This window comes from Podarcis melisellensis, assembly GCF_964234715.1.
Source record: "Podarcis melisellensis genome assembly, chromosome: 7".
Lineage (NCBI taxonomy): Eukaryota > Metazoa > Chordata > Lepidosauria > Squamata > Lacertidae > Podarcis > Podarcis melisellensis.
The window spans coordinates 48,826,868-48,853,353 of NC_138539.1; the positions used below are offsets into that span (position 1 = coordinate 48,826,868).

The window sequence follows — 26,486 nt, forward strand, 5'->3', positions numbered from 1 at the left end:
AGTGAGGCCTCTCTCTATGGTGCAATCAGCATTGCTGTAGCATGCATGCCCATGGAGTCCTGGGATGTGCAGTATATTATCAGGATGCCTGGGATGCTAAGGATTGGCTTTCCTCATATAGACCCAGTGGAGTGCTAAGATAATTTGATGAGGCCTAGCTGATAGTACACAACCTGTTGTCGCCTGGCAGAAGTGTTTTCCCTGGATGCGACTGCAACTGCATAAGTGGAATGCCCGCAATGGGCTTAGGTAAGTTTATTATCTGCACAGAGTACAAACAGCCTCAACTGCTAGACTATTAGCATTGATTCAAAAGTCTTACATCACATTCCCAAGCCCATATTCCCAGCATGTTCATACTTCTGGCTCAGTGACATCTACACTGGCTTGGTCATGTACACAGAATGGAAGAAGGTAGGATCCCCAAGGACATGCTCTATGGGGAGCTGGTTTCAGGCAATAGGCCTCTTGGCAGACCAACTCTGTATTACAAAGATGTCTGCAAATGTGACATGAAGGCTAGCAACATATGGGATGATCACAGTGCCTGGAGAAGGTCAGGTTGTGTATCCACAGCAGAGACCAGAGGAGGAATGACCTCTGGGAGGACTGCAGAGAGAAGAAATGCCATGATGCAAAATTAGATACCTTCGTCTGCCCCAAACATGTATCTCAAGCATCAGTCTTTACAGCCATAGCAGGCACTGTAACTCTCCAACAGTTTGACTTTACCCCTGAAGGCACATTCTTCCATACTCTCCTGAGACAGATGCATAGCGACACCACAGTTGTATTGTACCATCAAAATTAGTATTGTTGCTACTGAACAAGCAGAAGCAAACACAGTCTGCAAATAGTGAGCCATTCATTACACGTCAAAATGACAGCCTTTGAGTTTTGTTAGTATTAATTTCTTCCCTTAAACCCTAATGAGACACTTTTTCTGCCTCCAGATGAATTACAATAGTTTGATACATTATTCTTCTGGCAACTCCTACAGCCAAGTTGGTGCCAAACGTATTGCTCTGCTTTCCTTTGGACCACATCAGTGAGGCCGAGGGGGGCGAGGTCTTGTCATCTGGGCGGCCCAGGACCTCCATACACACTGTCTAGGTTTCCACCCCAGGGAGGTCAATTAGTTGCTGCTAACACAGCGGTTTGACTAACAACAAATGCACTTGTTTCTGGGCAAGTCACTAAGCCAGCAGAAATCAATTAAATAATAATAATTGCTGCCTATGAGGCAGTAAGTGTTTACAATTTCTCTGAGTTGTCTTCTGAGAAGAGAGTCAATAATGCTGTTGTAGTTGCAGAATTTGACGAGGACTCTCTGCCAAAGACTAATGAGACAGTAGTAAAAGTATTTTGAGCTCTGTATTGGAGACCTCTAGATTGGACTACTACCATAATTTTTGAGTACAATAAGATACTGAAGCCATAGCACAGAAGCAAAAGCACTGCTATCTTAGTGATCAGCACTGAATTTTGCTCCCTCCCACCTCCCTCAAACCCTTCAAATAATATAAGGCAAAAAAATTGAATATGATTTGACAAGTCTTCTTTCTCCCTTCCCCTCTCAATTTTGGCCCGGGGTTAGCGATCTTTCCTTGGTTCAGGTGATGACGGTAGGACCCTTACGACCTGTCCTCTCATGAATCTGGGATATTTTCAGCGCAATTGCTATGAGAGGACTCAGTACAGCCTGTGGTTCTTTGTCGTGTTTGTTGGGGTCCTTTTCATAGCTTTCTGCATAGATCCTGAGAGTGGCTCGCACATGACTAGAAGCACTTAATCTGAAGATGAGTCTGGATGCATCCGAGAAAATTATCCTTAGCCCCTGTCTTTTGGTCACAGTCCCATCAACGGGATCCACATATTCAAAGCTGGTTGCTTTTTGCACACTGTAGACATTGCTTCCAACAGCAAATTGTTGATTATTGAAAGATTTGTCAGTGATCAAAGCCTCCAGGTCTCTCATTATGAAATATGCTGTCCTGGGATCCAGAGCTTCATAATCAAATCTACAGTAGTAGTGGCGGCCAAATTTTGCCCAGTGCTCTCGGACAATCTCTTCCACACTCTGTTTTCGAGCTGCTATGATTGACAGCCAAATTAGGACAGCCCAAAGTCCATCCTTCTCTCGAATGTGGTCAGATCCAGTGCCAAAGCTTTCTTCTCCACAAAGCGAGCATCGACCAGAATCCATCAAATTTGAGAAGAACCTCCAGCCTGCTGGTGTTTCATACACGGGGACTTTCATTGATTTTGCCACCCTGTCGAGTGCTGTGCTAGTAGGCATACTCCTACCAAACCCATGCACAGGCATCTGGCGGAAATAGGAAATGCAGGAGAGATTGGCAGCAATGATGGCCAATGAATCTGAAGGATTCACAAAAAAACCATTTTGGCCTAGGATCATATAGCGGTCTCCATCAGCATCAAAAGCAGCTCCAAAGCCATACTCTCCTCCTTTCATTGCCTCCAACAAAGAAGTGGCGTGTGTCAGGTTCGGGTCAGGATACTGGCCACCAAAATCCTCCAAAGGAACACAGTCAACTGCAGAATTAGCAGGAGCTCCTAATTCATCACACAGGATTCTCCGGACATAGGGACCCATCACTCCATTCATCGCATCAATTCTGATCTTAAGTTGATTTGGCCCTGTTAGCAACCCTCTGATGGCACTGAAGTCAAAGACAGTCCGTAGAAGATTGAGGTAGACTTCCACTGAATCTATTATTTCAACACGGAAAGGCTTGAATTTGTTCTCCAAATCAAATTCTTGTCTTCCTAGCCGAGATAAGTCAATTCTCAGGTCCGAACAAATGGCATATTCTTCAAGGGTTTTGCTGATCTGGTAGATTTTGTCAGAAACAACATCAGGAGCTGGTCCTCCATTGGCAACATTAAACTTAACTCCAAATTCTCCTCCAGGTCCTCCGGGGCAGTGACTAGCAGTCAGAATAATCCCACCGGCTGCTTTGATCTTTCTGATAACGCAAGAAACAGCAGGGGTGGATAAGATGCCATTCTGACCAATAACCAATCTTCCAATCCCGTTGGCCACCGCCATCTGCACCACCAGCTCGACGGCCGTCCGGCTGAAGTACCTGCCGTCGCTGCCCACCACCATGGTGCAGCCCTGGCGGTCGCGGAGGTCGACGGACGACAGCACACTCTGCACGAAGTTGGGCAGGTAGTTGCGCTGACTCTCGAAGACGGCCGTGGGTCTCCGCAGGCCGCCGCCGCCCGTCGGCTTCTGGTCCTCGAAGGGCGCCGTGGGCACCGTCAGCACCGGGATGGGGCTGCCCTCCATGGCGCCCTCGGCCGCAGCCCGGCCTGGCGCCTCACATGCGAAGCGCCGCCGGCACAGCCCTCCTCGCCCGCTGCGGGCGGCGCGGGAAAGAGGCGCTTCGGGAGACGCCGCTCCGCCCGGCGCCCAGCGAAGCAACTGTCCGCTTGGGAGCAAGGGCGCCGGAGGGAGGGAGGGCCTACTACCATAATGTACGTGAGGCCACCCTTGAAATAAATGTTTGAAAAATCCAGCTGTAAATTCTTACATGGAACTCTTCCCACCCAGCCAGGAGTTTCGAATATTGTTCTTTAAATGTTTGAACTTTTGGGGTTTGTTTCCCTTTAATTAAAATTCATGAAATTTGGTTAATCTACCGATATCCCAAAGTATAAAATTTCCATATGGTTTAATATTCTATATCAGTGTGGCAAGGATAAATATATGTGCTTGTTTCCCAGTACAAGACATATCACTCCTTTATAGAAGAGATCATATTGTTTCAGTAATGGTTTCTTATACTAAAGCAGGGTGTGGAAGCACACATTCTTTACTGTATCTCTAAACAGGAGGTTTTGGGGAAAGCACACTTCGACGAAATTAGTCCTTACCAGCAACCACGGAGCACACAAATCTAGGATCAAGAGCAGGTAAAACCACACTTCCTGTTAACAATTGTAACACAACACTTTCATAAAAACAGTCTGCAAGAAATCCCCCAAAGGGAATAAACATTTCTATAAGCAACAGAGCAGACGTTATGGTATCTGGTTACATTCCAGTGGCAACAGAAAAGCGTTAAAAGAAGATACTCCCTCCTTCCTTTTATGCAGAGAACATGGAAACATCCACTGCTCCTAGTTTTAGACAGTTTAAAGCAGCTTTCTTTCAGATAGTTTTTTGTGTGTTCTGATTGTTGGTTCTGAGCAAAGTGTAAGAATGGAAAAGAAATTTGTTCTCTCAGCTGATGGACTACATGCAACTGGCTGAGATGACTGGCAGAATCTGAGACCTGGGAGAAGAGAGGGTTGAAGAAGACTGGAAGAAATTCAAGATTTATCTACAAAGATATTGTGATTTGGTTGAATGTTAAGAAGGATGCTAGATCATAAATACCGTATTTTTCGCTCTATAACACGCACCTGACCATAACACGCACATCGTTTTTAGAGGAGGAAAACAAGGGAAAAAACATTCTGAATGAAACAGTGGATGTATCATTTTTGGGCTTCATGCTGTGGCCACAGACATGTGATCTGATGGTGAATTTGGAGTGACCCAATGCCAAAATCCTGAGAATTCCTGTGGATCCATGCTTTGTAACCACGTTTTTGCACCATTGCAGCCCCAGGCAACAGTGGGCGCGTGATTTTTTTGGTGCAGACTGTAGCCATGGACATGCTATGTGATCTGATGGTGAATTTGGGAGTGATTCAATGCAAGGATCCTGAGAATCCCTGTGGATCCATGCTTTGTAACCACATTTTTGCACCATTGCAGCCCCAGGCAACAGTGGGTGCGTGATTTTTTTGGTGCAGGCTGTAGCCATGGACATGCTATGTGATCTGATGGTGAATTTGGGGTGACCCAATGCAAAGATCCTGAGGATCCATGCTTTTTAACCACGTTTTTGCACCATTGCAGCCCCAGGCAACAGTGAGTGCGTGATTTTTTGGGGGGGGGCAGGCTGTAGCCATGGACATGCTATGTGATCTGATGGTGAATTTGGGGTGACCCAATGCAAAGATCCTGAGGATCCATGTGGATCTATGCTTTGTAACCACATTTTAAGTGGGGAGCGAAGGAAAAACAAAGAAGGGACATTAGAGGGGTGTGCAGAGAAGCAGCTGGCTAAGAATGCAGGAGAGGGATTTAACGGGTTGGAGGAAAGAAAGGCAAAAGTTTTCCCCCACCCAAGCCAGCCATATCTCTCTCTCTCTCTCTCTCTCTCTCTCTCTCTCTCTCTCTCTCTCTCTCTCTCTCTCCCTCTCTCTCTCCCCCTCCCCCCCCTCTCTCCCTCTCCCCCAGCAGTACCGGAGCACAGAGATGACACTTTCCCCTCTTCTTGCCTGGAGGGGAGGAATGCAGGAGAGGGATTTAACGGGTTGGAGGAAAGAAAGGCAAAAGTTTCCCCCCACCCAAGCCAGCCATATCTCTCTCTCTCTCTCTCTCTCTCTCTCTCTCTCTCTCTCTCTCTCCCCCTCCCTCCCTCCCTGCCTCCCTCCCTCTCTCTCTCTCTCTCTCCCTTCCCCCCTCTCTCTCCCTCTCCCCCAGCAGCACCGGAGCTTGCCTGGAGGGGAGGGGCTTTCCCTGCTCTTTGTTCCGTTTCAGCAAACACAGCAATGAAACAGAGGAGGGTGGGCAGTAAGACCCTGAGGCAGAATGCAGGAAAGCAGCCGCTTCCTCTTTTCAGTTTTCCCTTCTCCGTGAAGCGCCGCGATTTGATTTTTGCATGATTTTTCGGCTCCAGGGACCACACATTCGCTCTATAACACGCACAGACATTTCCCCTTCCTTTTTAGGAGAAAAAATCTGTGTGTTATAGAGGGAAAAATACGGTAATTGCCCACCACTAAATTAGATCTGAATTTGACGATAAGTGAGATTAAAGAAAGTATAAACGCTTTTTTGGAGAACTGTTAGATTGCATTTAAATGTGTGGATATAAGATTTTAAATAAGATGATAATTTGCTTGGAAAAACTTTTCTACAATGTAAGTGGGAGCGGGAGACGTGAGGGAGTCCAAAGAAGTGAAGAAAGTATGTTATATAAGTAAAGCTGTTTACTATCTACTTTGTATTTAAAAAATCTTAATATTTATATATATAAAAAAAGAAATTTGTTCTCTCTTTTTTTTTTTTTTGCATCAGACCAACCTAATTAGGCATTCCTCAACTTGCTTTGAGGATCTATCAGCCGGATTATGTAGTTCCTGATTTTGCAATAGCATCTCAGTCCTAAAATATTATTTTACACTTTAAAATGAATACTAAAAATAGATTTTAGGACCGAATAAGCCTCATAGTAATCTGGTGAACCGGGTTCGCGTCTCTGCTCCTCCACATGCAGCTGCTGGGTGACCTTGGGCTAGTCACACTTCCTTGAAGTCTCTCAGCCCCACTCACCTCACAGAGTGTTTGTTGTGGGGGAGGAAGGGAAAGGAGAATGTTACCCAGCAGCTACATGTGGAGGAGCAGAGACACGAACCCAGTTCCCCAGATTACGAGACTACTACTCTTAACCACACTGGCTCTCAAATGGAATATACTGGCAAATGTACCCCCCAACACACACACACCCATGCATCTTACCCACAAATAAACTTTGACATTTATATTGGGTGTTAGAGGAGATCCACTAAAAGAAATGGACCTGTCCATTGATTTCAAGGGTTTACTCAGAATATCACTTAGTTGGACACATCACCCATTATATTTATACTCGACAAAAGGAAAAGCTTATCTTCAAATTATTTCTTATGTGATTGAAATGATATCCCTATAACGGCAATAATGTAAAGAAAGGGAAATTATTTGTAAGATAAATAAGTATACATAGAAGCCATTCATAGTACATATTGAAAATCTAAAAAAAAATATGTGTTCGCATCAAAAAAAATTATAGTGACGGGTAGTAAACACATTACATTTATTTAGGAATTTGCTGTTTGGAAAAAATCATTCATAAAAAATTCTTTCTACTATTAATCACTAGGACCAATATTGTTCAACTCCTGCTATTTCACTGTTTATAAACTGAAAAACAATTTTAATGGTTACATCCTTGTAGTGTATTTTTAAAAGTAATAACATGACAATTTTTATACACTGTATAAGCCGAGGCACCTAATTTTAGAACAAAAAACTGGGAAAACTTATTGACTTGAGTATAAGCCGGTTCACCACACCACAAGCCTGGTGGTGGTGGCAGCAGCGGCGGAAGAAGAACAAGCAGCCCAAAAGGGCTGCTTTCGGGCTGCTGGTTCCTCCGCCGCCACTGACAGTGGCAAAGGCGGCGTAGGAGGAACCAGCAGCCCAAAAGGGCTCCTTTCGGGCCGCTTGTCCCTCTGCCACCGCCTCTTCCGCTCGCAAGAGCAGGCATAGGAGCCGCGGTTGGGAGAGGCACAGTGCAGCGCAGCACCTCTCCCAACCACGGCTCCTGTGCCTGCCCTTGTGAGAGGCGGGCAGTGGCGAGAAAGGGCTCCTTTCAGACCACTCCTCCCGCTGCTGCCGAGGGCGGCTTTTTCAGCATAAAAAATGTGCTGAAAAAATCGGCTTATACTCGAGTATATATGGTAGATCTATTTAACTGTCAAAACAAAATCAGGCTAATATTAGATTGGACAGCTTTCTTTTCTTCTAAGAAAACTTCTGAAATAGACTGCAGCTTTGGAAAGATTTCGTATGCTTCATTACTCCTTACATACCTATAAAGTTTTCATTCCACTTAGTTTATAAAAATGATGCTTAATATTAAATCCAAACAATAAATCCAAATTTAGAAACCCAGAAATGTGTTACAAATCTAAGCATTTTAAGATACATTACTTTTTCTTTCTTTCTTTTTTTACTGTTGATGGATAATCCTTAATGGCTTAAAAGAAAACAAGATTTCCTTCAAAGGCATCTATATTTCTAAATAGCTGGACTGAGTTTACTCAACTGTCAGCAGAGTAGGGCACCAATAGTTCATGTTTTCCTTGCTAGTTAACCAAATGTTAAAACTGAATGCAGTCAAGCTCTATTTATGTTTACATTTACCTTTTTAAAAACAGATTTAAAATTTCAGTGGTATCAAGAGAGCATGTTTCCCATTCTTTCTGCACTTCCACTTCCATCTTCCATTCTATTAGCTAAGAGACCATGCACTCTTACAATGTACCTTAATATCAAAGAGGTTACAAAACAACTTTTTGAGGGTCAATGTCAACAGGAGCTGGGAAACATCTGTTTCAGAATGAATCATTCCTCTAGAACAAGAGTGAAACTGTATCTGATCATGGGGTAACACTCAGTCAGCTTTCCCCAGCATGACACCTTCCATATGTTTTGGACTACAGTTCTCATCATGTTTTAACACTGGGGTGAATTTTAAAAAAACCAGAGGGCACCAAGCAGCAAAGACTGAACTAGGCAACAAATCTAAAATATGGCATGGCAACTTGTAAAAGAGGCCAAAGGGCACCATGCACAACCTAGAGGCTTTGGAAAGAAATACCATATGCTGGTGTTTATCTGACAATGGTAGAAAACTGCAAGCCACTCATATGATTATCTCTTGATATAAACTCTACAGAAAGGGCAGGGATGAGCGTACAGTGAAGGCATGGAGTCAAACAGACTGGAAATCTCAAATTAATTGTTGTAAGTGGCAACAACCGACCCTAAAATTTCATACTGAGAATGCACTATCAGGTGATCTTTCAATGGAGAAAGCAATCAGAGGAATACCCAAAGGTAACTGTGCTTTAATAGCCAATAACCATACGCTGGATAAATGCATATTCTGGTCATGACAAAGAGGCAAACATTACAGGCACCCTAAATGACTGTCCCCCTAGAAAATGTCATGGAACTTACTGCAGAAGTGTGGCCCCTTTCTACCAAAAGGGCAGCAGTTATGCTCAGTTTCAACAGGTTCTATAGAAGAAATATCCAACTACACATAGCTATTTTTTACACATAGTAGAAAACAAAATAAGGAAGTGAAAGAAATGCATCTTGAGAGGTTTGAAAAACTTAATTTTGTTTACAAATTACATAGCCATAATCCTAAAGAAAGCACTTTCCTAAAGCAGAATTATGACGAATCCTAGAAACCATGACAACAAAACCACTATTGGTGATAGTCACAATATCCTTCCTACATAAAGAGCTGTGAAGAACATTAGAAAAATAAAAAGGATACTCACAGTTATAATCAGGTTTAATACTTTTACCAGCTTCAAGGCTGTTTATTGTGATTTGAAATACGATGTGCAGAAGCAGAAATGTTAGACTCATGAAGCACAAGGATTTTAGTAACCGGCCTGTATGCCCTAAAAGACACAAAACACAATTCAAAGCTAGTTAATGTGACAAAAAACATTGGCATAGATAAAACTGCAAGATATTTATGCATATAAAATATATTGTAAAGGCAGATGAAGTTAAAAAAAAAAAGCACAAATAAGAAATACTTCCAACAATGTTCCAATCAGGGTTATCTTCACTGTTATATTCTACATTATGCTTATGGGATAAATTAGGCTAAATGGATATCATGCCTTCAAGCCAGTTCAAGCCAATTCAATTAAATATTGGATAAAACATTTGTTTTGATGATACACAAACCACACATTTGTTTCTATATGTTAATTAAAGTGTGATTACACATACATTTATTTTTCCTTGCTGCAGATAATATATGATAACAAATCTTTAAGCCTGCCTTTTTCCATTCCTTATGATAATGTACTGATTCAAAAAAGAATAATTAATATGAATCTAAGGTATCTTCTTACTTTCTTTCTTGAGAAGGAAGCTCGGATAAAATATGTAGTAAAAAATGCATGCTTAAAAAAACAACTAGATTCAGAAATCCAAACAGAACAGGAGCTAAATAAGAGGAAAAATCCTATTCACTCTAAACCTTTTGCAGGACTTCCTGTTTTTTTTTGAGAGAGCTTTTCGTGCCCAGAATAGTATTAGAAGCTGCATCCTCTGCATCAATAGACAATTCCACCCTTCAAGCCAGTTACACTCTCTAACTCATAAGTTGGCCTAAGCAAGTTACCCATTTTGTTAACAAAATATTATGTCAGACAAGACTTGCAGCATAACCATTCTCATTATTTCCAGAGGACTGTTTTCAAAATTCAAAACATAAAAACAGCAAACTTGTCATGTATCTACTTCAAATCAAGTAAGACACATGAATGAAATAAAATCTAGGGTTAATATAATGCATGTCTATCACTGGATGGCATCATAGCATGAACCCATTAGTATGTGAACTGCGAAATTGGTTTTCCTGCAAACCACACAGCCCTGTGTCTCAATCATTTAGGGCCCCCAAAGCCTTTCTACCTCCACCAGAGTAGGTGGAGGCAGGCAGGCACAAGCCAGAAACAAAATATGGTGGATAGCACAGCTCTTTAGAACTTTACTCTAGGCCCATGCTCTGTGGTTTGGTCATGCAAATGTAGGACTGCATGGCTGACAAGTCATTGTTTTCTTGTGACGGTGGCACTCTCTGGTGGCAATAGCAACTATGGCAGGAGGGTACATGTGCAGTACAGGAATAAAAGCAGGAGTAGATTGGTCTGGTGGGCAGACTGGGTGCAGGCAGGCAGGCATACTGCTGCCACTGGAATATAAGCCATGCTAAAAATAAATACTGATATAGGTTTGTGGGGAGACCCCCCTAAACCCAAGAAATTAATGAATGTCAGAATGTAGCTAATATTTGGGATAGGAAGGGAAAATGCAAACTGTAAACCTGTGACAGACAAGGAATTCCTGGGTGGGCTCATGCAAACCAGCCTGGCTGGGCTAGTTAAATGCAGAGCCATCAAGAAACAATACTGGGCCATTGAGGGCCATTGGCAATGCAAAAGAATTGTCCTTCCCCACCCCAGCTCTGAGGAGTGGACAGAGACAGGAGAATTGACAGGTTACCAAGGTGATGGGCTGGGAGTGAGGTAACAGGAAAAGAGTGTATGTGTGTTTTGCAAAGAACAGAAGGTGCTGCTGACTGTAGAGGCTGCAACCCAGAGACTGGGCAGCATGGCTGACTGCTCTTGACTCAAGTTGGATGAAGCTGTGAGAGAAGCAAAAAGAGACACCCTGGAGATGTAATTCTGTGAAATCTAGTCCTCTCCATGTAATTCCAAGTGTATAGAGATGTAAAATAAATCATATATTTTAAAAAGCTACAGCCTCTGCTGTTCCCTGAGTTCACAATGGAAACACGACCCTGGGTTAGTTCATGGAACACCTGGAATCTTGCTACCACCCTCCAAAGACTGGCAAGGAAATTTTAGAATAAAGAAGCATTGCTCTTAGATCCAAGATGGCATTCTTAAACCTAACCCTTGAAGAAGTCTGATATAGTCGCTGGGTGTCATTATATCGCTTAGTCACAAAGTAACACTGGGCTAAATTGCATCTTTGCAGAATCAGGGGTATCCCAGTTACTGTTCTGTTTTCATTGTAGAGAGACAATAGTTGTTTAGCTTCCTCACAGATTATTCTCTATGCCTTCAATGATAGCAGATTTGCCTCTCTTCTTCAGGCCGAACCAAGCAGACAAACTCCAGAAATGTGTGGAAAGAGTGTAAAGTCAACATGGAAGTACATGACATTGCTATAGATTACAACCAACATTTTCAGTTGAAATATTAGTCAGCGTTATAAACAGGAAGTAAAAATTCAACAGACGGTGCCATATTCTTCACTGAAGCTATGTTTCGAACGACAGTAGACAGACTCTTACGGGCACTCACATAGGATATCATACTTTATTCTACATAATGTGAGATATATATAATGTATACATATGGTTACATACTGTGGCTTGCAATCCTATGAACTCTTGCCTGAGATAAAGCCCCTTACCTGGGATAAAGCAATTATGATCATGATTGTAGCAGCTGGAGAAACTGCAGATATCATCATATGAATGGATGCCAACTACCTCTGTAAATTCTGTGATTTTTACTGTGCCATTATTTACATGCATAGATGATCATATGAAGAAAATAAGTGGGACCTACATATAAGCAGAATAGTGTGAACACAAAGCTCCCACCCTTGCTAATTATGTCTTTATTCAGTATAGTTGTTCATTCATCAGACTGTTGAGGAGGTGCCACACTGGCATTCTATATTCACAAAGTATTCATACTTTCAACACTTAAAGATAAACATGAACAGTGTTTGACAGAATAAAAGCTTGGGGAAATTCTAAACTCATGCGTCAGAACCTTGACACATGAAAACAAACGCACTGCTAGAATTGTTGGCATCCGTCTGTCCTGAGAGACAATCGAGTGTGCCTCCAGGAGTGAAGTCAAATCACTACTTTTGCAGCAGCAAAGTGACTTCTCTGGGACACAAGCCTGAGCAGTGTCTATGGAGGTCCTGGGATAATAAGATCCCCCTCTTGGAAACAACTCCTCCCCCACCAACATTTTGGCACAGATACCACATGTTCCCTCTAGCAGCAAACCATAGCTGTCAACTTACAGATTTGAAAATAAGGGACCAGTAGCCAAAATAAGGGACCTGCAGCCTCACCTGTTCCAGGCACTCCAGTCTTCCTGTCCTTCTGCAGTCTGGTCAAACTCTTGCTGGTAGCTTTGAGAACACTGTCCAGCCAACTTTGTAACCAGAGGTTCAACTGAATAGAATCTGAATCACATGCACCACAAGGCCTATGCAGCCTCAACTTAAGATGGCTCCCCGGCCTGGCTTTGCACTGCAGCTTGCATTAACTTTGCACCCCTCAGCTTGCATTAACTAGCCACACACAAGGCATGCAAGCTCCACCCACCCCCGTCGTTCTTAGACTTCTTATTGGGTGAGCAACACAGCCAAGCAACACAGTTGGAGCCTCCCTCTTCCCTGGCCGGCAGGGAGAGAAGCTGCTTCCTTTGAAATTTAAGGGACATCATTTGAGGGACATTTAAGGGACATCAATCAATAAGGGACAGCAGCGGGACATGGTGCTGGAATAAGGGACTGTCCCTTCAAATAAGGGACACTTGACAGCTATGCAGCAAACTCAGGAGGTTGAGTGCTGACAGGACTCGAGTCAAAACAGGGACACTAAGAAACAAAAGGTGCATATCAACATATTCAGGAAAACTATTGTGTTACACAGAAGTACAAAATATTTTGTTTTAAAAACTCACAGAAGACAACAAATTGAAATCTCAGGAAAGAAGGTCAATGGACTTCTGGATCCTTAGTTTTCAGATGGAAAAGAAAAACTGATGTACTGTATGGCAAAAAGGAGAAGAATGAATGACTTACATGTTTGAATTCAGAATCTGAATTATATAGAGTAGGCTTCATGGGACAGATCAGCGGTAGGCAACCTAAGGTCCAGGGGCCGGATGTGGCCCAATCGCCTTCTCAATCCGTCCCACAGATGGTCCAGGAATCAGCATGTTTTTACATGAGTAGAATGTGTCCTTTTACTTAAAATGCATCTCTGGGTTATTTGTGGGGCCTGCCTGGTGTTTTTACATGAGTAAAATGTGTGCTTTTATTTAAATTGCATCTCTGGGTTATTTGTGGGGCATAGGAATTCGTTCATGTATTTTTTTCTTTTTCCAAAATATAGTCCAGTCCACCACATGGTCTGAGGGACAGTGGACCGACCCACGACTGAAAAAGGTTGCTGATCCCTGGGATAGATGCACAAAGACATACATCTCTTGGAAGTTACTGGACTTGATGACCCTGTTGCCTCCAGCTTTAATTATAAAATGACCAGTTACCATAGTATGGTCAGACTATTGCTTGGCATTCAACTCTGAACATAGACATTAAATGCTAAATTAAGGAAAGCAGTGAGATGGCTGGAGGTAAGAAGAGCAAACAAGACTTGCATTATGCTTTCTATTTCAAAGGAACAGATGAAGCAGAAGAACTCAATGTGGTAAAAGCACTATTAAGTACTCTTGCTGGTTGCCTCCGCAGACACAAATGAATTGGCAAGAAAACTTTTTCTGCTAATAAAAAGTATCCCATGGGCATTCTGGGAAATCCTGGCACTGCCACATTTCTATCTCAATGGCCTGCTTCACTGGGTTTTACTACAATGATTAAAGAATCAATGCCTTGTAGACAGCTTGCTTCTCAGCAGACACACAAGTGGGTGGTGCCATATCCTGCCCCCAGGGGATCTTGAGATTCTAATGGAGATAGCTGTATAGCCAAACTGAATTTCTGGACATAATGCTTAGAGAACAGCAGTGATTAAGCACGTACACTACTCCCACCCAACAACATCTACAGTTTCATCTACAGTTAAGTAAATATATGTTGGTAGAAAAGAGGGCTTTTTAATCTTTGCTATCCACATACACATCTAAAATGACAGTTTGCTAAATACCAGTCATACAAACTGTACTCCGTTTTTCAAACCACCAAGACAGAATTTGGAGTAAAATTCTAACTATGAAGCCAAAAAGCAATAATAATTACACTAACAGTGCAGTTACTGTACCTAGTCTGATAGTTTTACCATATACAAAGGCTGACCATAAAATGGGTTATCAAGTTCTTTATGATATGCCGATTTGCTTGTGATATACTGCCAATTTATAATATTAATCAAACTGAGTAACAGGAGAAGCATGATGTCAAATGCACAGAGCATCTTGATATGCAAATACAATGTTCATGGTGCTTTTTCATGAGTCCTTTTCTCATTGATTCTAACCATGGCGACACACATTACTTGACTTGTACAAGAGTGCACAGGTTAGGCAATATTTGAAGTAGGTTTCCTGTGACTAAGTGTATTAAAAAAGAAATCAGTTCTCTGGACCATAATTAACTGCTTCAGTATTACTCAAATTCAAAGCAAAAAAATAAAGACAACAGGAAAAATATCCTCAAGCACATATATAAAAACTGAAAGAGAAAGTAATTTAACTTTAAGAGATCTGTGGAAAGGATGACAAAAATAAAAGGAATTTTTACTGTGGTTCCCATTTTCCAACTTCCAAGAATTGCTGAAAAGATTTAAGCTTCCCTGTCACATACACCAATAAAATCCCAGACTCTTTCCATAACAAGTAAAACCCATTCCTATGAACATTTGAGAACACCTGACTGATCAATTATGGAATGAGGAGGTAATCCACATATTTAGATATTTTCCCAAAGGTGTATAATCACGATTAATACAATACATATCATTGTGCATCTATTAATTGGGTTTTGGCCCAGGAAAGCTTGTGCAACAGTATGTGTGTTAGGTCTTTAAATGCCGCAGTGCCAGGCTCTGCTGTTTTATCTCATTTTATCATGTTCTCCAATGACTGAAGTTGTAAGACAACTACAGTATAGCAATGATAAGTCATTCAGATTTCAAATGAAGTCTATTGCAACTTCAGATCCATAAAGGTTCTTGGTGTGCAATATAGAGTGGAAACAAAAAGCTTGTTCACATATCACAGGTAGCCAGACTTGAAGTGTGAGCACAGTATCTACCACCAGCCAACTATTCTCCCGTCATTGGTAAAGGGCCATTAATGTATTTGGCCACCTGAAAACAATTAGGAAGGTTCTATAATAAAATTGACACTCTGTTTCCGACGCAACTCTAGACACAGCTGCAAACAGATCACAAGCTTTATATTAACCTAAGTTTAGGTTTATATGTAACTATGACTTAGGAAAACAATAATGATAATGATAAACTGATTAATCAAAAAAATGAAACAAAACCTATTTTCTTATGGCAACACCACAAGAGAGGATAGGAGGGGGCCACATAAACCCAATGAATGTTAATGTTTAACGAGACTACTGACTTCATGGCTTCAACATAGCTGGAATACCACACTGAAAAATTCAAAGAGAGATTATCTTGTCTACACAGAAACTTCTTATCTACCTTACAAGGAAAGCTATTGAAAATTTGGATTAAAACTACAAGATCCAATGGTTCCCAATAAGATTCCTGTGGAGGCAATAGGTCATAATAGGGCATTCCTATTGAATCAGAGATTATAGAAGGCATCAGATTGGAGAAGACCACCTCAGACCACTTCTGGTTGCTGACTGTACTCTGCAGAGAGCAGAGTTCTCCTGAAAGACAAGATAATCTGACTTTTGCCATCCTGACTGGCCTCTGACAAATGCAGATTAACTTCACTGCTACCTCTGTTATGATGTCAATGCTTCTACTGCAAATTGAATGTGGCTTACGTTTTCCTTTCAGATTGCAGCTGGTTTGAGAGAAAATGCACCACACACCAGTTTTTCTCAGGAAATCACAGGATAGCTCTGCATTCATGGGCAACATCATGTGTACAAGGATTCAAAATCCAGCAGTGGGAGTGCACTGCAGCCAGGATAAACAGTAATGTGTACACAGCCTAAGTCTTAGCTGAGAGAAAGAGGCTGAAAATGTATAATGGTGTGTTTGTGGGAGGGCATCCTGGCATCAAGGGCTATACTGGGAACTCGACAAAAAGCCTTCGTGAAATATATATTTATTTAAAAGCACTTATAAAGGACTTAATATTTTTTTAAAATCTTATCAATGTACAGCATAAGAGCAATGAACAATATAATAAAAACAAAAATACAACATAAAGCCAGTAAAACAGAATAAAAGCAAAGACAAGCCAAAACAGGAATTCAAGAAATTCAACTAAATAAATAAATAAATAAATAAATAAATAAATTTGACCCTAGGCTTCTTGCTATCCCTCAAATGGAGTACATCGGCTACAAATGAATACTTTTGAACAGTGGCGTAGCGTGGGGGGTGCAGGGGGGGCCGGCCGCACCGGGTGCAACATCTGGGGGTTAGGGTTAGGGGGCGCAAATCCATGGGTTAGGGGGCGCAAATTACTTGCCTTGCCCCGGGTGCTGACAACCCACGCTACGCCACTGCTTTTGAATACTATTCTGATGCTACACCAGTTTTCCTTCTTACAGAAACTCGGATGTCTGCTTCATTCACTGTTGTTTGAATGTGTCTGAATTATCCAATTTTGGCCTGGTGAATTTCCTCTGGAGGTAGCATACTTTTTTAGGAATATTTAATATGAAATGTGTTACTTAAAGTTTGGTTTACAGCCCTGATCTTCTTTATTGTACTATGACACTATTATCAAACCTACAAGCACCAAGGCCTCAGTCATGGCAAGTTAGGAGTAGGTCCAGGCAGCTACTGAAAAAGACAAAAATCTAAATATTGAATTGCGCTGTGCCATAATTTTTTTGGAAGAAGTAAGCATGTCAAAGCAATTTGGGAAGCCAAGCTAATATTCTGTGGTTTCTATACATTTGTTCTTTATTCTGGTATGGAGAATTACAATACCACTGCTTCTACCATGCCAGCAACATATGTTCCAATATTTACTCAAGTATTAGATTACATATCCAGTGTTGTACTGATTTCTATTTTGGTCCTACAGTTAATACTGTTGAGAGTGGATTGATCTGACATCCGGGTGATTTAAATAAATGTGTTAAATTACCCAAGAAAAATAGGCTGATTTGAAACCATTGATTCAAAATCAACCCCTCTCATTTTATTTCCTGAACTAACATGCATACTGACTATTGACTGGAAAATGAATGTCAGTGAGTCAGCAGTGGCTTGGTGGATTTAGAGGTTACATCAAGAGCCACTGTTGGTTTGAATACTCTTTCTGTCTACATATCATATTGTGCTTTATAAAGTAAGCAACATATTGTCATCTTATTGTATATTAGGAACACAGAAAGCTGCCCTGTATTACATTGGCCCATATATAGCTTAGTCTTGCCTCCCTGGAGTTTCAGACTGGAGTCATTCCCTGTCCTACTTGGATATATTTACACCAAAAATGGTTTTCCTGCCCACTGCTCCCCCACCCACCCCGCCTGCCTGTCCACATCATGAAAATCTGTATTTGAAAGAATACAGAGATTGCGGGACCCAGCCAAAGGCCCATCCAGTCCAGCACCCTGTCCTCACAGTAGCCACCCAGATGCCTGTGGGAGGCCTCCAAGCTGGCCTCAAGCACAAGAGTACTTCTTCCAGCAACTGGTATTCAGAAGCCATTGACTGTGGAGACAGACCAATAGCCATCATGGTTAGTAACCATCAGTCTCTTCCATGAATTTGCCTAATCCTCTTTTTAAGGTATCTACGTTGGTGGCCAAATATTTTACTCTTGATTTTGTTGTATACCAGTTCAAGAGGTATTTGAGCTGGAAAGTGGTTTAAAAGATTTATATAAATAGACATTCTAAAATTCCTCCCTATTGTTACAATCCCAAACCTTGATTAGAAAAGATTTTTGATTACTTTGTTTTAGTCCTTTAACTAACCCAGCACCATAGAATAATATTTGAATGGTATTATTATTTGATTAAATTTCAAGCGTATGGGCAAGCCTTCTTTCATTTTTATTTTTAAGACAATGCCTAGTATTTTTAAAAACAATATTTTCAAATTAGTACATATTTTTACAAAGTGGCAGAGTTCCTGATCAGTCAAGGGATAAATTAACCGACAGCCATGTTTTATAAAGGTTAGTGGCCTCCTCCCCACTGCCCGCAATTACTTTCACTACCTGCCATCAAAAGAGCACTCAAGTGATGCACAGCACAGCACAGAACACAATAAAGGCCCCATCAACAAACATTAATATCATTTCTAAAAATCAATAAAATAAATGCACTTAAAACCAGCCCTAAAAAGTTGAAGATAAAATTAAATTTAAAAATAAAAACCTCCAATCAACTTTAAAGTTGTTCCTCAAGAGCCACATTTTGATAAGCTGCTGAAACAATAAATAAAAAAAATTGTCCAGTAGCACCTTAGAGACCAGCTAAGTTTGTTATTGGTACGAGCTTTCGTGTGCATGCACACTTCTTCAGATACACTGAAACAGAAGTCACCAGACCCCTATATATAGTGGGAGGCTGGGGTGGGGTTTTTCTCAGAAGGGTAGTGGGAGATGGGTGATTGACTCAATGGGTATGGTAAACCTGTTGACGACTGTTAATGACCGCAATTAGTCCTACAGGCAAAAGCAAGGGATAGTATGCAGATGACCAAAAATAATCTCCTACTACCCTTCTGAGAAAAACCCCACCCCACCCTCCCACTATATATAACGTTCTGGTGACTTATGTTTCAGTGTATCTGAAGAAGTGTGTATGCACACAAAGCTTATACCCAGAACAAACTTAGTTGGTCTCTAAGGTGCTACTGGACTATCTATCTATCTATCTATCTATCTATCTATCTATCTATCTATCTAGACTGCATCAGACCAACATGGCTACCTACTGGAAAGCTGAAACAACAAGAAATATATGACGAAATGCACTTCTTATGGAGTTTACCTATGTATGACCAATACCACAGAAGAAGAGTAACCCAATGCCCTCATGGGCACATGCTCTTCCATGCAAAGAGCTCCAGGTTCAATCCATGCCATTTTCAGGCAGAACTGGGAAAGAACCCTGTCCAAAATGCCAAAGACTCTTTGCCATTCAGTGTAGACAATATGTAGCTTGATGGAGTTCATTTAAAGCAGCTTCCTATGTCATCATCTTATGTCTAGATCTCATGGGAAAGCAAAGACCCAGATCAGTGCCTCTCCCTGCACATCTAAGGGAGAAGGCAAACAAAGGAGGAGACATTCCTAAAGTTTTTCAGGACACAGACTACGGTATACTTTAAAAATAATTAATGTTTACACTTTGAAATGGTCCTGAACAAACAGCAGCCAAGTGAAGTTGGGCCAGAATAGAATTATGTGTCCATTGTGGCTTATACAGTGCCAAGAGACAGGCTGTGGCTTTCTTAACTCACAACAGCTTCCGAATCATCATGGAAACATGATGTTGGTTGCCATGAAGATAAGGCACTGTGTGGGCATAGGAGTCCCAGGAGCAAGCACTGGTGAAGAACCAGAGAAGCAAGAGTTTCAGAGACTGTAACCAGGAACTCCTCTAACTTAACAATTTTGGGCAACTGATGTAACATTGACATTAATCATGCAGGTTCTACTGAGATTAGCAATCCCAGACAAACAAAGAATGATGGATTAAGCTCTTAAAGAACAGCAAATTGCAAAGGGATTACTGAAGTATACAATACAAAGAGAAGACTGGTATACAGAGGAAAGATCATACCATATGTAGAGAATATTTGAAATTAGTTTATGTTCCCAAAACATGCAACTATCTGTCAATTTGTCTAGGTCAAAGGTAAAGAAACCCCTGACCATTAGGTCCTGTCGTGACCGGCTCTGGGGTTGCGGTGCTCAACTTGCTTTATTGGCCGAGGGAGCCGGAGTACAGTTTCCGGGTCATGTGGCCAGCATTACTAAGCCGCTTCTGGCTAACCAGAGCAGCGCACGGAAACACCATTTACCGTATTTTTTGCACCATAACACTCACTTTTTTCCTCCTAGAAAATAAGGGGAAATGTCTGTGCATGTTATGGAGGGAATGCCTACGGGTGGCATGCCTACGGATTTTCCTCCTCTAAAAACTACGTGCGTGTTATGGTCGGGTGCGTGTTATAGAGCGAAAAATACGGTACCTTCCTGCCAGAGCAGTACCTATTTATCTACTTGCACTTTGATTTGCTTTCGAACTGCTAGGTTGGCAGGACAGGGACCAAGCAACGGGAGCTCACCCCGTCACAGGGATTCAAACTGCCAACCTTCTGATCAACAAGTCCTAGGCTCTGTGATTTAACCCACAGCGCCACCCGCGTCCCTTTTGTCTAGGTTAGGTGCATGCTTTCCTGCTTCTTGGAAGCTATGCTTTTGGTCCATCTTAGATCGTACGGCCAGGCTATAATAGCTTGGACTGAAGAAGTACCAGTGAACATATTCATATAAGCACATGACAATTGGTAAATAGATTTCCAAAAGTTTAGGCATCTTACACCTAAAACAAGTATGGCAACTCATGATAAGGAGAGGAATGCAGTATCATTACACACACACATTCACCACAAATCCAAAATTCAATGTAAAAGAAAGCCCTATACGATGTAGGCGCAATAAAGCAATTAATGTCCACCTTTAAGGCAGCCATCATTCTCTTATGAAGGAATCCTGAGAAGACAGAAGGTAAAAAAAAATCCATGGATTTGCTAGACAGCAGAATAAGCACAACACAATGCCAGCCCATTGATTTACTGATCCACAATAGTGCTTTAAGCTTGGTGACCTTTTAAGGAAGCAACTAAAGATTGCCTTAAGTGAGGTCATAGTCTTATGACTGACAGCTTGGTTGTCTCAGTCACTGAACAACAAGGGTGGTTAGCACAAGCTCACCTTTGAAATAACATCCATTTCCCATTTAACAGGATATGAGGAACAGGTCATAAAATATGCAAGTCCCACAGCTCAATGGGAAAGAGAATTTTTGGGATGCAGCATTACTTCGGTCCTAAAGCAACATCCCCTGTTAACAATTTTGTTAATAAAGTAAGGCTTACTTCACTATTAATCCAAATACAAATATCCAGTAGAAGAAAAATACTGCAATGGCACAGGCCTGAATAAACACATGAGATCAAGTGTGGCAAAAATAAATAGCCGAGCACAATTTTTATTTCAGTGTTTTATCTGTAGCTACATAAAAATAAGAGATTTTTTAAAGTTTACATCTTGTCTATTTATCTTTGTATTTACTTATCATTGTATTTACTTAGCGTTTTATTAAATATCTGCAGGAAAAGTAGATTAAGGTTGCAATCCTATACCTACCTACTTAGGAGGATGCCCCAGAGGGCTCAGTGAAATTTAATTATGAGGAGACATGCAAAGGATTGTGCTGCAAATTGCATTCATTTGGGCATTACATATTGATTTGCTTCATACAGATATTTATTAGCTATCTTTCCAGAATTAACAAATTTAAAAGCCATCTGATACTAATACCTACAAACATGCGCGCACACACACAATGAAGTTCCATGATTCTGAGCACACTTTCATAATGTCATGACACACACAAAAACTCTTTTCATTTCAAATTAAAAAGGTAAAGGTAAAGGTCCCCTGACAGTTAAGTCCAGTCACAAACGACTCTGGGGTTGCAGCGCTTATCTCGCTTTACTGGCCAAAGGAGCCAACATTTGTCCTCAGACAGCATGATTAAGGGCTTCTGGCGAAACCAGAGCAGCGCACGGAAACGCCATTTACCTTCCCGCTGGAGCGGTACCTATTTATCTACTTGCACTTTGACATGCTTTCGAACTGCTAGGTGGGCAGGAGCTGGGACCAAGCAAAGGGAGTTCACCTAGTCACGAGGATTTGAACCGCCAACCTTCGGTGGCAAGCCCTAGGCTCAGTGGTTTAGACCACACTTTGCCGTTATTTCATATCTACCTGATGCCTGGGGGAAGCACGACATAGCTGGGGTGAAATGAATCTCGAGACTTTCAAATTGTGATTTCCTAAAATGTAAGTCCATGTTCCACTAAGCATGCCAGCACAGAAGTGCTTTACATAATTACCATGTTTTATAAATTCTTTGTGCACCTGTCAAATTATAATTGAATATTATCAACAGAAAGACTTCTCCCTTGCTGCTAACTCGGTGCTTGTTATTAGGTAAGAAACCAGGGGTAGCATAGGAGTAAGAAATGAGATATTGCTATTCATTTTGAAATGGTACCTTTTCTGGCTTGATTTCCTGAACCATGAGCCATTTCTGGGTGCTACCTTGGGAAGGCACTGGTTGTTTTAGTCACAGAAAAAAGAGGTTCTTTAATGGGTGGTGGGGCACTTCTAGGAAGGGCCCTTGGGAAAGTAGTACGGGCACTCTCTTTGTTGTATTACTATAGATCTTCGCTGAATAAGAGCCGGGAAAGGAAGAGTTGTTTGTTGGGTCCTCCCTGTGTGAAAGGCATGTTGGTTTCATATATACACTGAACGTTTGTGGTTACCTGGAATTGCAAAATAAAACCACCAATATCATAATGGCATTCTATAAACCTATGGTGTGGAATACTGCTTACGGTTCTAGTTGCCTCATCACAAAAAAGCTAAGATTAAGGGCAAAAAAATTATCAAGGAGATAATTTACAAGCCTGTAATATACCTTCCTTGTTCAATATGTACTTGGCTAATATGCAGTACAATTTTAAACAAACTGTGAAACAGTATTTTGAACTGTAACAGCTGCAAATTTACCAGCAGAAGTCTGCAGCAAGACACTGAGTCATAATCACTACCTTTGGTGTTTGTATTACTTTGCTTCTATCAATTCAAATGTCAAAATAAACATAGTTCACTGGAACTAAGCTGCCATTTTCAAATTATACACTGAAGAACAGAACAAGGTACACAGAATATTTGTAAAAGACTACATCCCCACCTACCTGCTAGTGAGTAATTCCTGTAGGAGTCAATGGATTTTATTCATAAGGTACTTAGAACTGAAAGCAGTGGTTTCAGATTGAGTCCAAGTAATGTTGCTAAAGGAGTTCAAAGGTGTAGCGCAGAATGTGTCCAAGTCAATTATCTCTATCGGGGTCACTTAACATAGTAGGCAATGGTCTCCAGTACTGGTATCCAATTAGTGGGAGGCAATTCAGATGCAGTAATATTTCATCTAGCTGACTTCCATAGCATGTGAATAGTCACTCCACAAATAAAGATTATAGCAGGTTGCAATGCTATCACCTGAAAAGCCTTTGGACAGCACATAATCAAAAGAAAGAATGACCCACCACAGGGGGCCCTGATTTGAGAAAATAGTGCTAAGGACATGGGTTACTATTATCTTCATTATTTGTGGACCATTGGCAGATAGCATAATCCAAAGGCAGCATTCTACAGTATCAACAGTAGCTTCAGTTTGACAACTTTCAATCCAAAGCATTCTTCTTTGGATTACTGTTTTGTTATTTTTGTGACAGCTGTATCTTGCATTAAATGTTTCATTCTCAAGTCTCAAATAATGTCCTCCTCTTCAGCTCCTTCATGGTTTCCTTTATTCCAACTGCCTTTACCATCAATTCTAGTTCATCCCTCACTAGAAGGGAAACAAATAATATTGATAGACTTAAGCCCTCTTCAGGCATTTGGAATTTGTTGTAATGCCAGCATGAGCATTGACTCACTCCACTCCCAGCCTTGCTGAACACAACAAGGGCTGAAGGGGGCTGCAGTATAGATGATCAAGAATATGCCAATATAACAACATTGTTCCTAATGTATGTCAGAAGTAAGAATCAGTGGCGTAGCGTGGGGGGTGCAGGGGGGGCCGGCCGCATCGGGCGCAACATCTGGGGGTTAGGGTTAGGGGGTGCAAATCCACGGATTAGGAGGCGCGAATCCATGGGTTAGGGGGTGCAAATTACTTGCCTTGCCCCGGGTGCTGACAACCCACGCTACGCCACTGGTAAGAATGGAATGTTTTACATCTTGTGTTTGATAGTTTGAAAGAAAGATTTATGCACAAACATAAAGTGGCCTGAAAATCTTTTTGGATTTTGTCCACTCTGTTCATGACCTCAGAAGGTGGTGGATTCTCCTTCATTGGAGGTGTTAAAATGGAGTTTGGATGGCCACCAGTCAGGAATTTTTAGCTAGATGACCCTGGGCCCCTTCCAACCCTCTGATTCCATGACCCCTTCTCCCTACTTGCTGCTCCATTAACAGCGGCTGCAATACATATGAAATGGGCAGAGTGGGTGATATGATATCTAAATAGGTAAAATAAAGAGTAAAAGAAGATACTGCTGTAAAAGAAACTCTGATAGAGTCTAAAAAATATGCAGGTTGCTTTTCAAATCACAATTCTCTGTTGAAATAATTGAGTAGCTATGATCAGTGTTGGATCCAGAAAGTCAAGCATCAGTACACTAATGAACCTCAAATATTGCACCACTCAGATTGGTATCTGTCTTCCAATGCTGAAAGACTAGGAATACAGGCACAATTTTCGAGGAATGCTCCTCCCAGGGAGGCTCGCCTGGCACTGTCTTTGTGTATATTTAGGCCCCAGGCAAAAACATTAATCTTCTACCAGGCCTTTGCCTAATTAAACAATCAATGGACTTTTAAACTGTATGGGGAAATGCTGTTTTTGTTTGTTACTATGATATGTATTTTTATATTGCAAACTGCCCGGTGGTTCTCGGGTGTAGGGCAGTATAGAAATTTAATTAATCAATAATAACAATAGTTATAATAGGCTGCCTCCAACAAGCTGGAAGGGAAAGACCCATTCCCCACCATCTGTCCATTTCGTAGAACCACACATTTATAATTAAATACATAACCAACAAGAACCTTAACAACAGGCTTATAAAAAAAAGATTTCCTAGCAAACTACTGCTTTCAGTATAGAACTAAAACCAAAAACACAATGCTTAAGAGCCGATTCAGGCATTTTCTGGTATAGGAAGCTAGTACAGCCAATATACTATCATCTGTTTTTGTTATAAGGTGGTCTAAATTAACTTTGAGTCCTTTCGACTCCCAGAACTGTTTGAAAACCAAAGTGTGGCTTTTGATTGGCTGCAGGAGCATCCAGAAGCCGTGGAAGCCACGCCAGATGTTCAGCTTCTGAAAATCATTCGAAAACCGGAACACTCACTTCTGGGTTTCAATCATTCAGGAGCCAATTTGTTCGGGAGCCAAGGCATTTGGCTTCCAAGGTATCATTGCACTTCATCTCATTCAAATAGGTATCTCAGACATAATCTCCACACAGGGGCACCAACATGGCCCCAGATTGTGGGTGCCCAGCGGGGCATGTGACGTAATATGACATCTGACGGCACGTTACGTCACATGCACTCTAGCAGCTCCTTGGGAGTCTCGGAAGTCACGTAGAAGGCCTTGTGAGGTCTCGGGTGCAATGTCCAAAGCACCATGGGGCTTCAGATGTGACTTCCAAGGCCCTTTGAGGCCTTCAATATTACCTCTGAAGACCTGTGAGGCCTCCGATACAACTTCTGGGGCCTCATGAAGCCCCAGAAGTTGCGTCAAAGGCCCGGCAGTGCGGGTGCCAAACACCCACACAAAAATTGTGGGTGTCCGGGCTCCCAACAGTTGGTGCCAATGTCTCCACACAATTTGGGGAGGCTTCAGATTGGGAAGATGTGTATATATATAAGGTGATAGTGGTTCTTGCTACTTCAGGATATTCTCTTCCCAGGCAATACAGAATAATAAAAAATGAAGGCACGCACACATCTACTTTTCTCAGGCCCATTATAACTTGTAGTTCTCACCAACAGCCACACTAAAAACAAGTCAAAGTGATGAGATATTGGGTACATAAACTTTAAGTACTTTCCCAAATATGATGGAGAAACACCCCTAAACATTATTGTGTTCTTTGTTCACCCAAAGAGGTTGGGGGAACACACCCGAGTATGACTGTCTATGCTTTAGCAATGAAAAATGGGAACATGTAACTGTGTCCCCGGGCAAAATCAGCCTCTGAGGCTATACAATATCTGCTTTGGCAATTCATGACT

General features: G+C 41.6%; 1 protein-coding gene and 1 pseudogene across 6 annotated transcripts in view; both read right to left on the minus strand.

The window, feature by feature from the left end:
• The window catches only part of PIEZO2 (piezo type mechanosensitive ion channel component 2), a 203,334-nt gene that overhangs the window by 125,983 nt on the left and 50,865 nt on the right, over positions 1–26,486 (minus strand). For all 5 annotated transcript variants that reach the window (XM_081917968.1, XM_081917965.1, XM_081917966.1 and 2 more), the window contains exon 3: positions 9,205–9,330. In XM_081917968.1, coding sequence (XP_081774094.1) covers positions 9,205–9,330 — 126 coding nt within the window. The remainder of the gene's footprint in view (positions 1–9,204; positions 9,331–26,486) is intronic.
• LOC309374596 (phosphoglucomutase-like protein 5 pseudogene) lies at positions 1,538–3,427 on the minus strand (annotated as a pseudogene). The gene has a single exon. The product of its transcript is annotated as a phosphoglucomutase-like protein 5 pseudogene (transcript).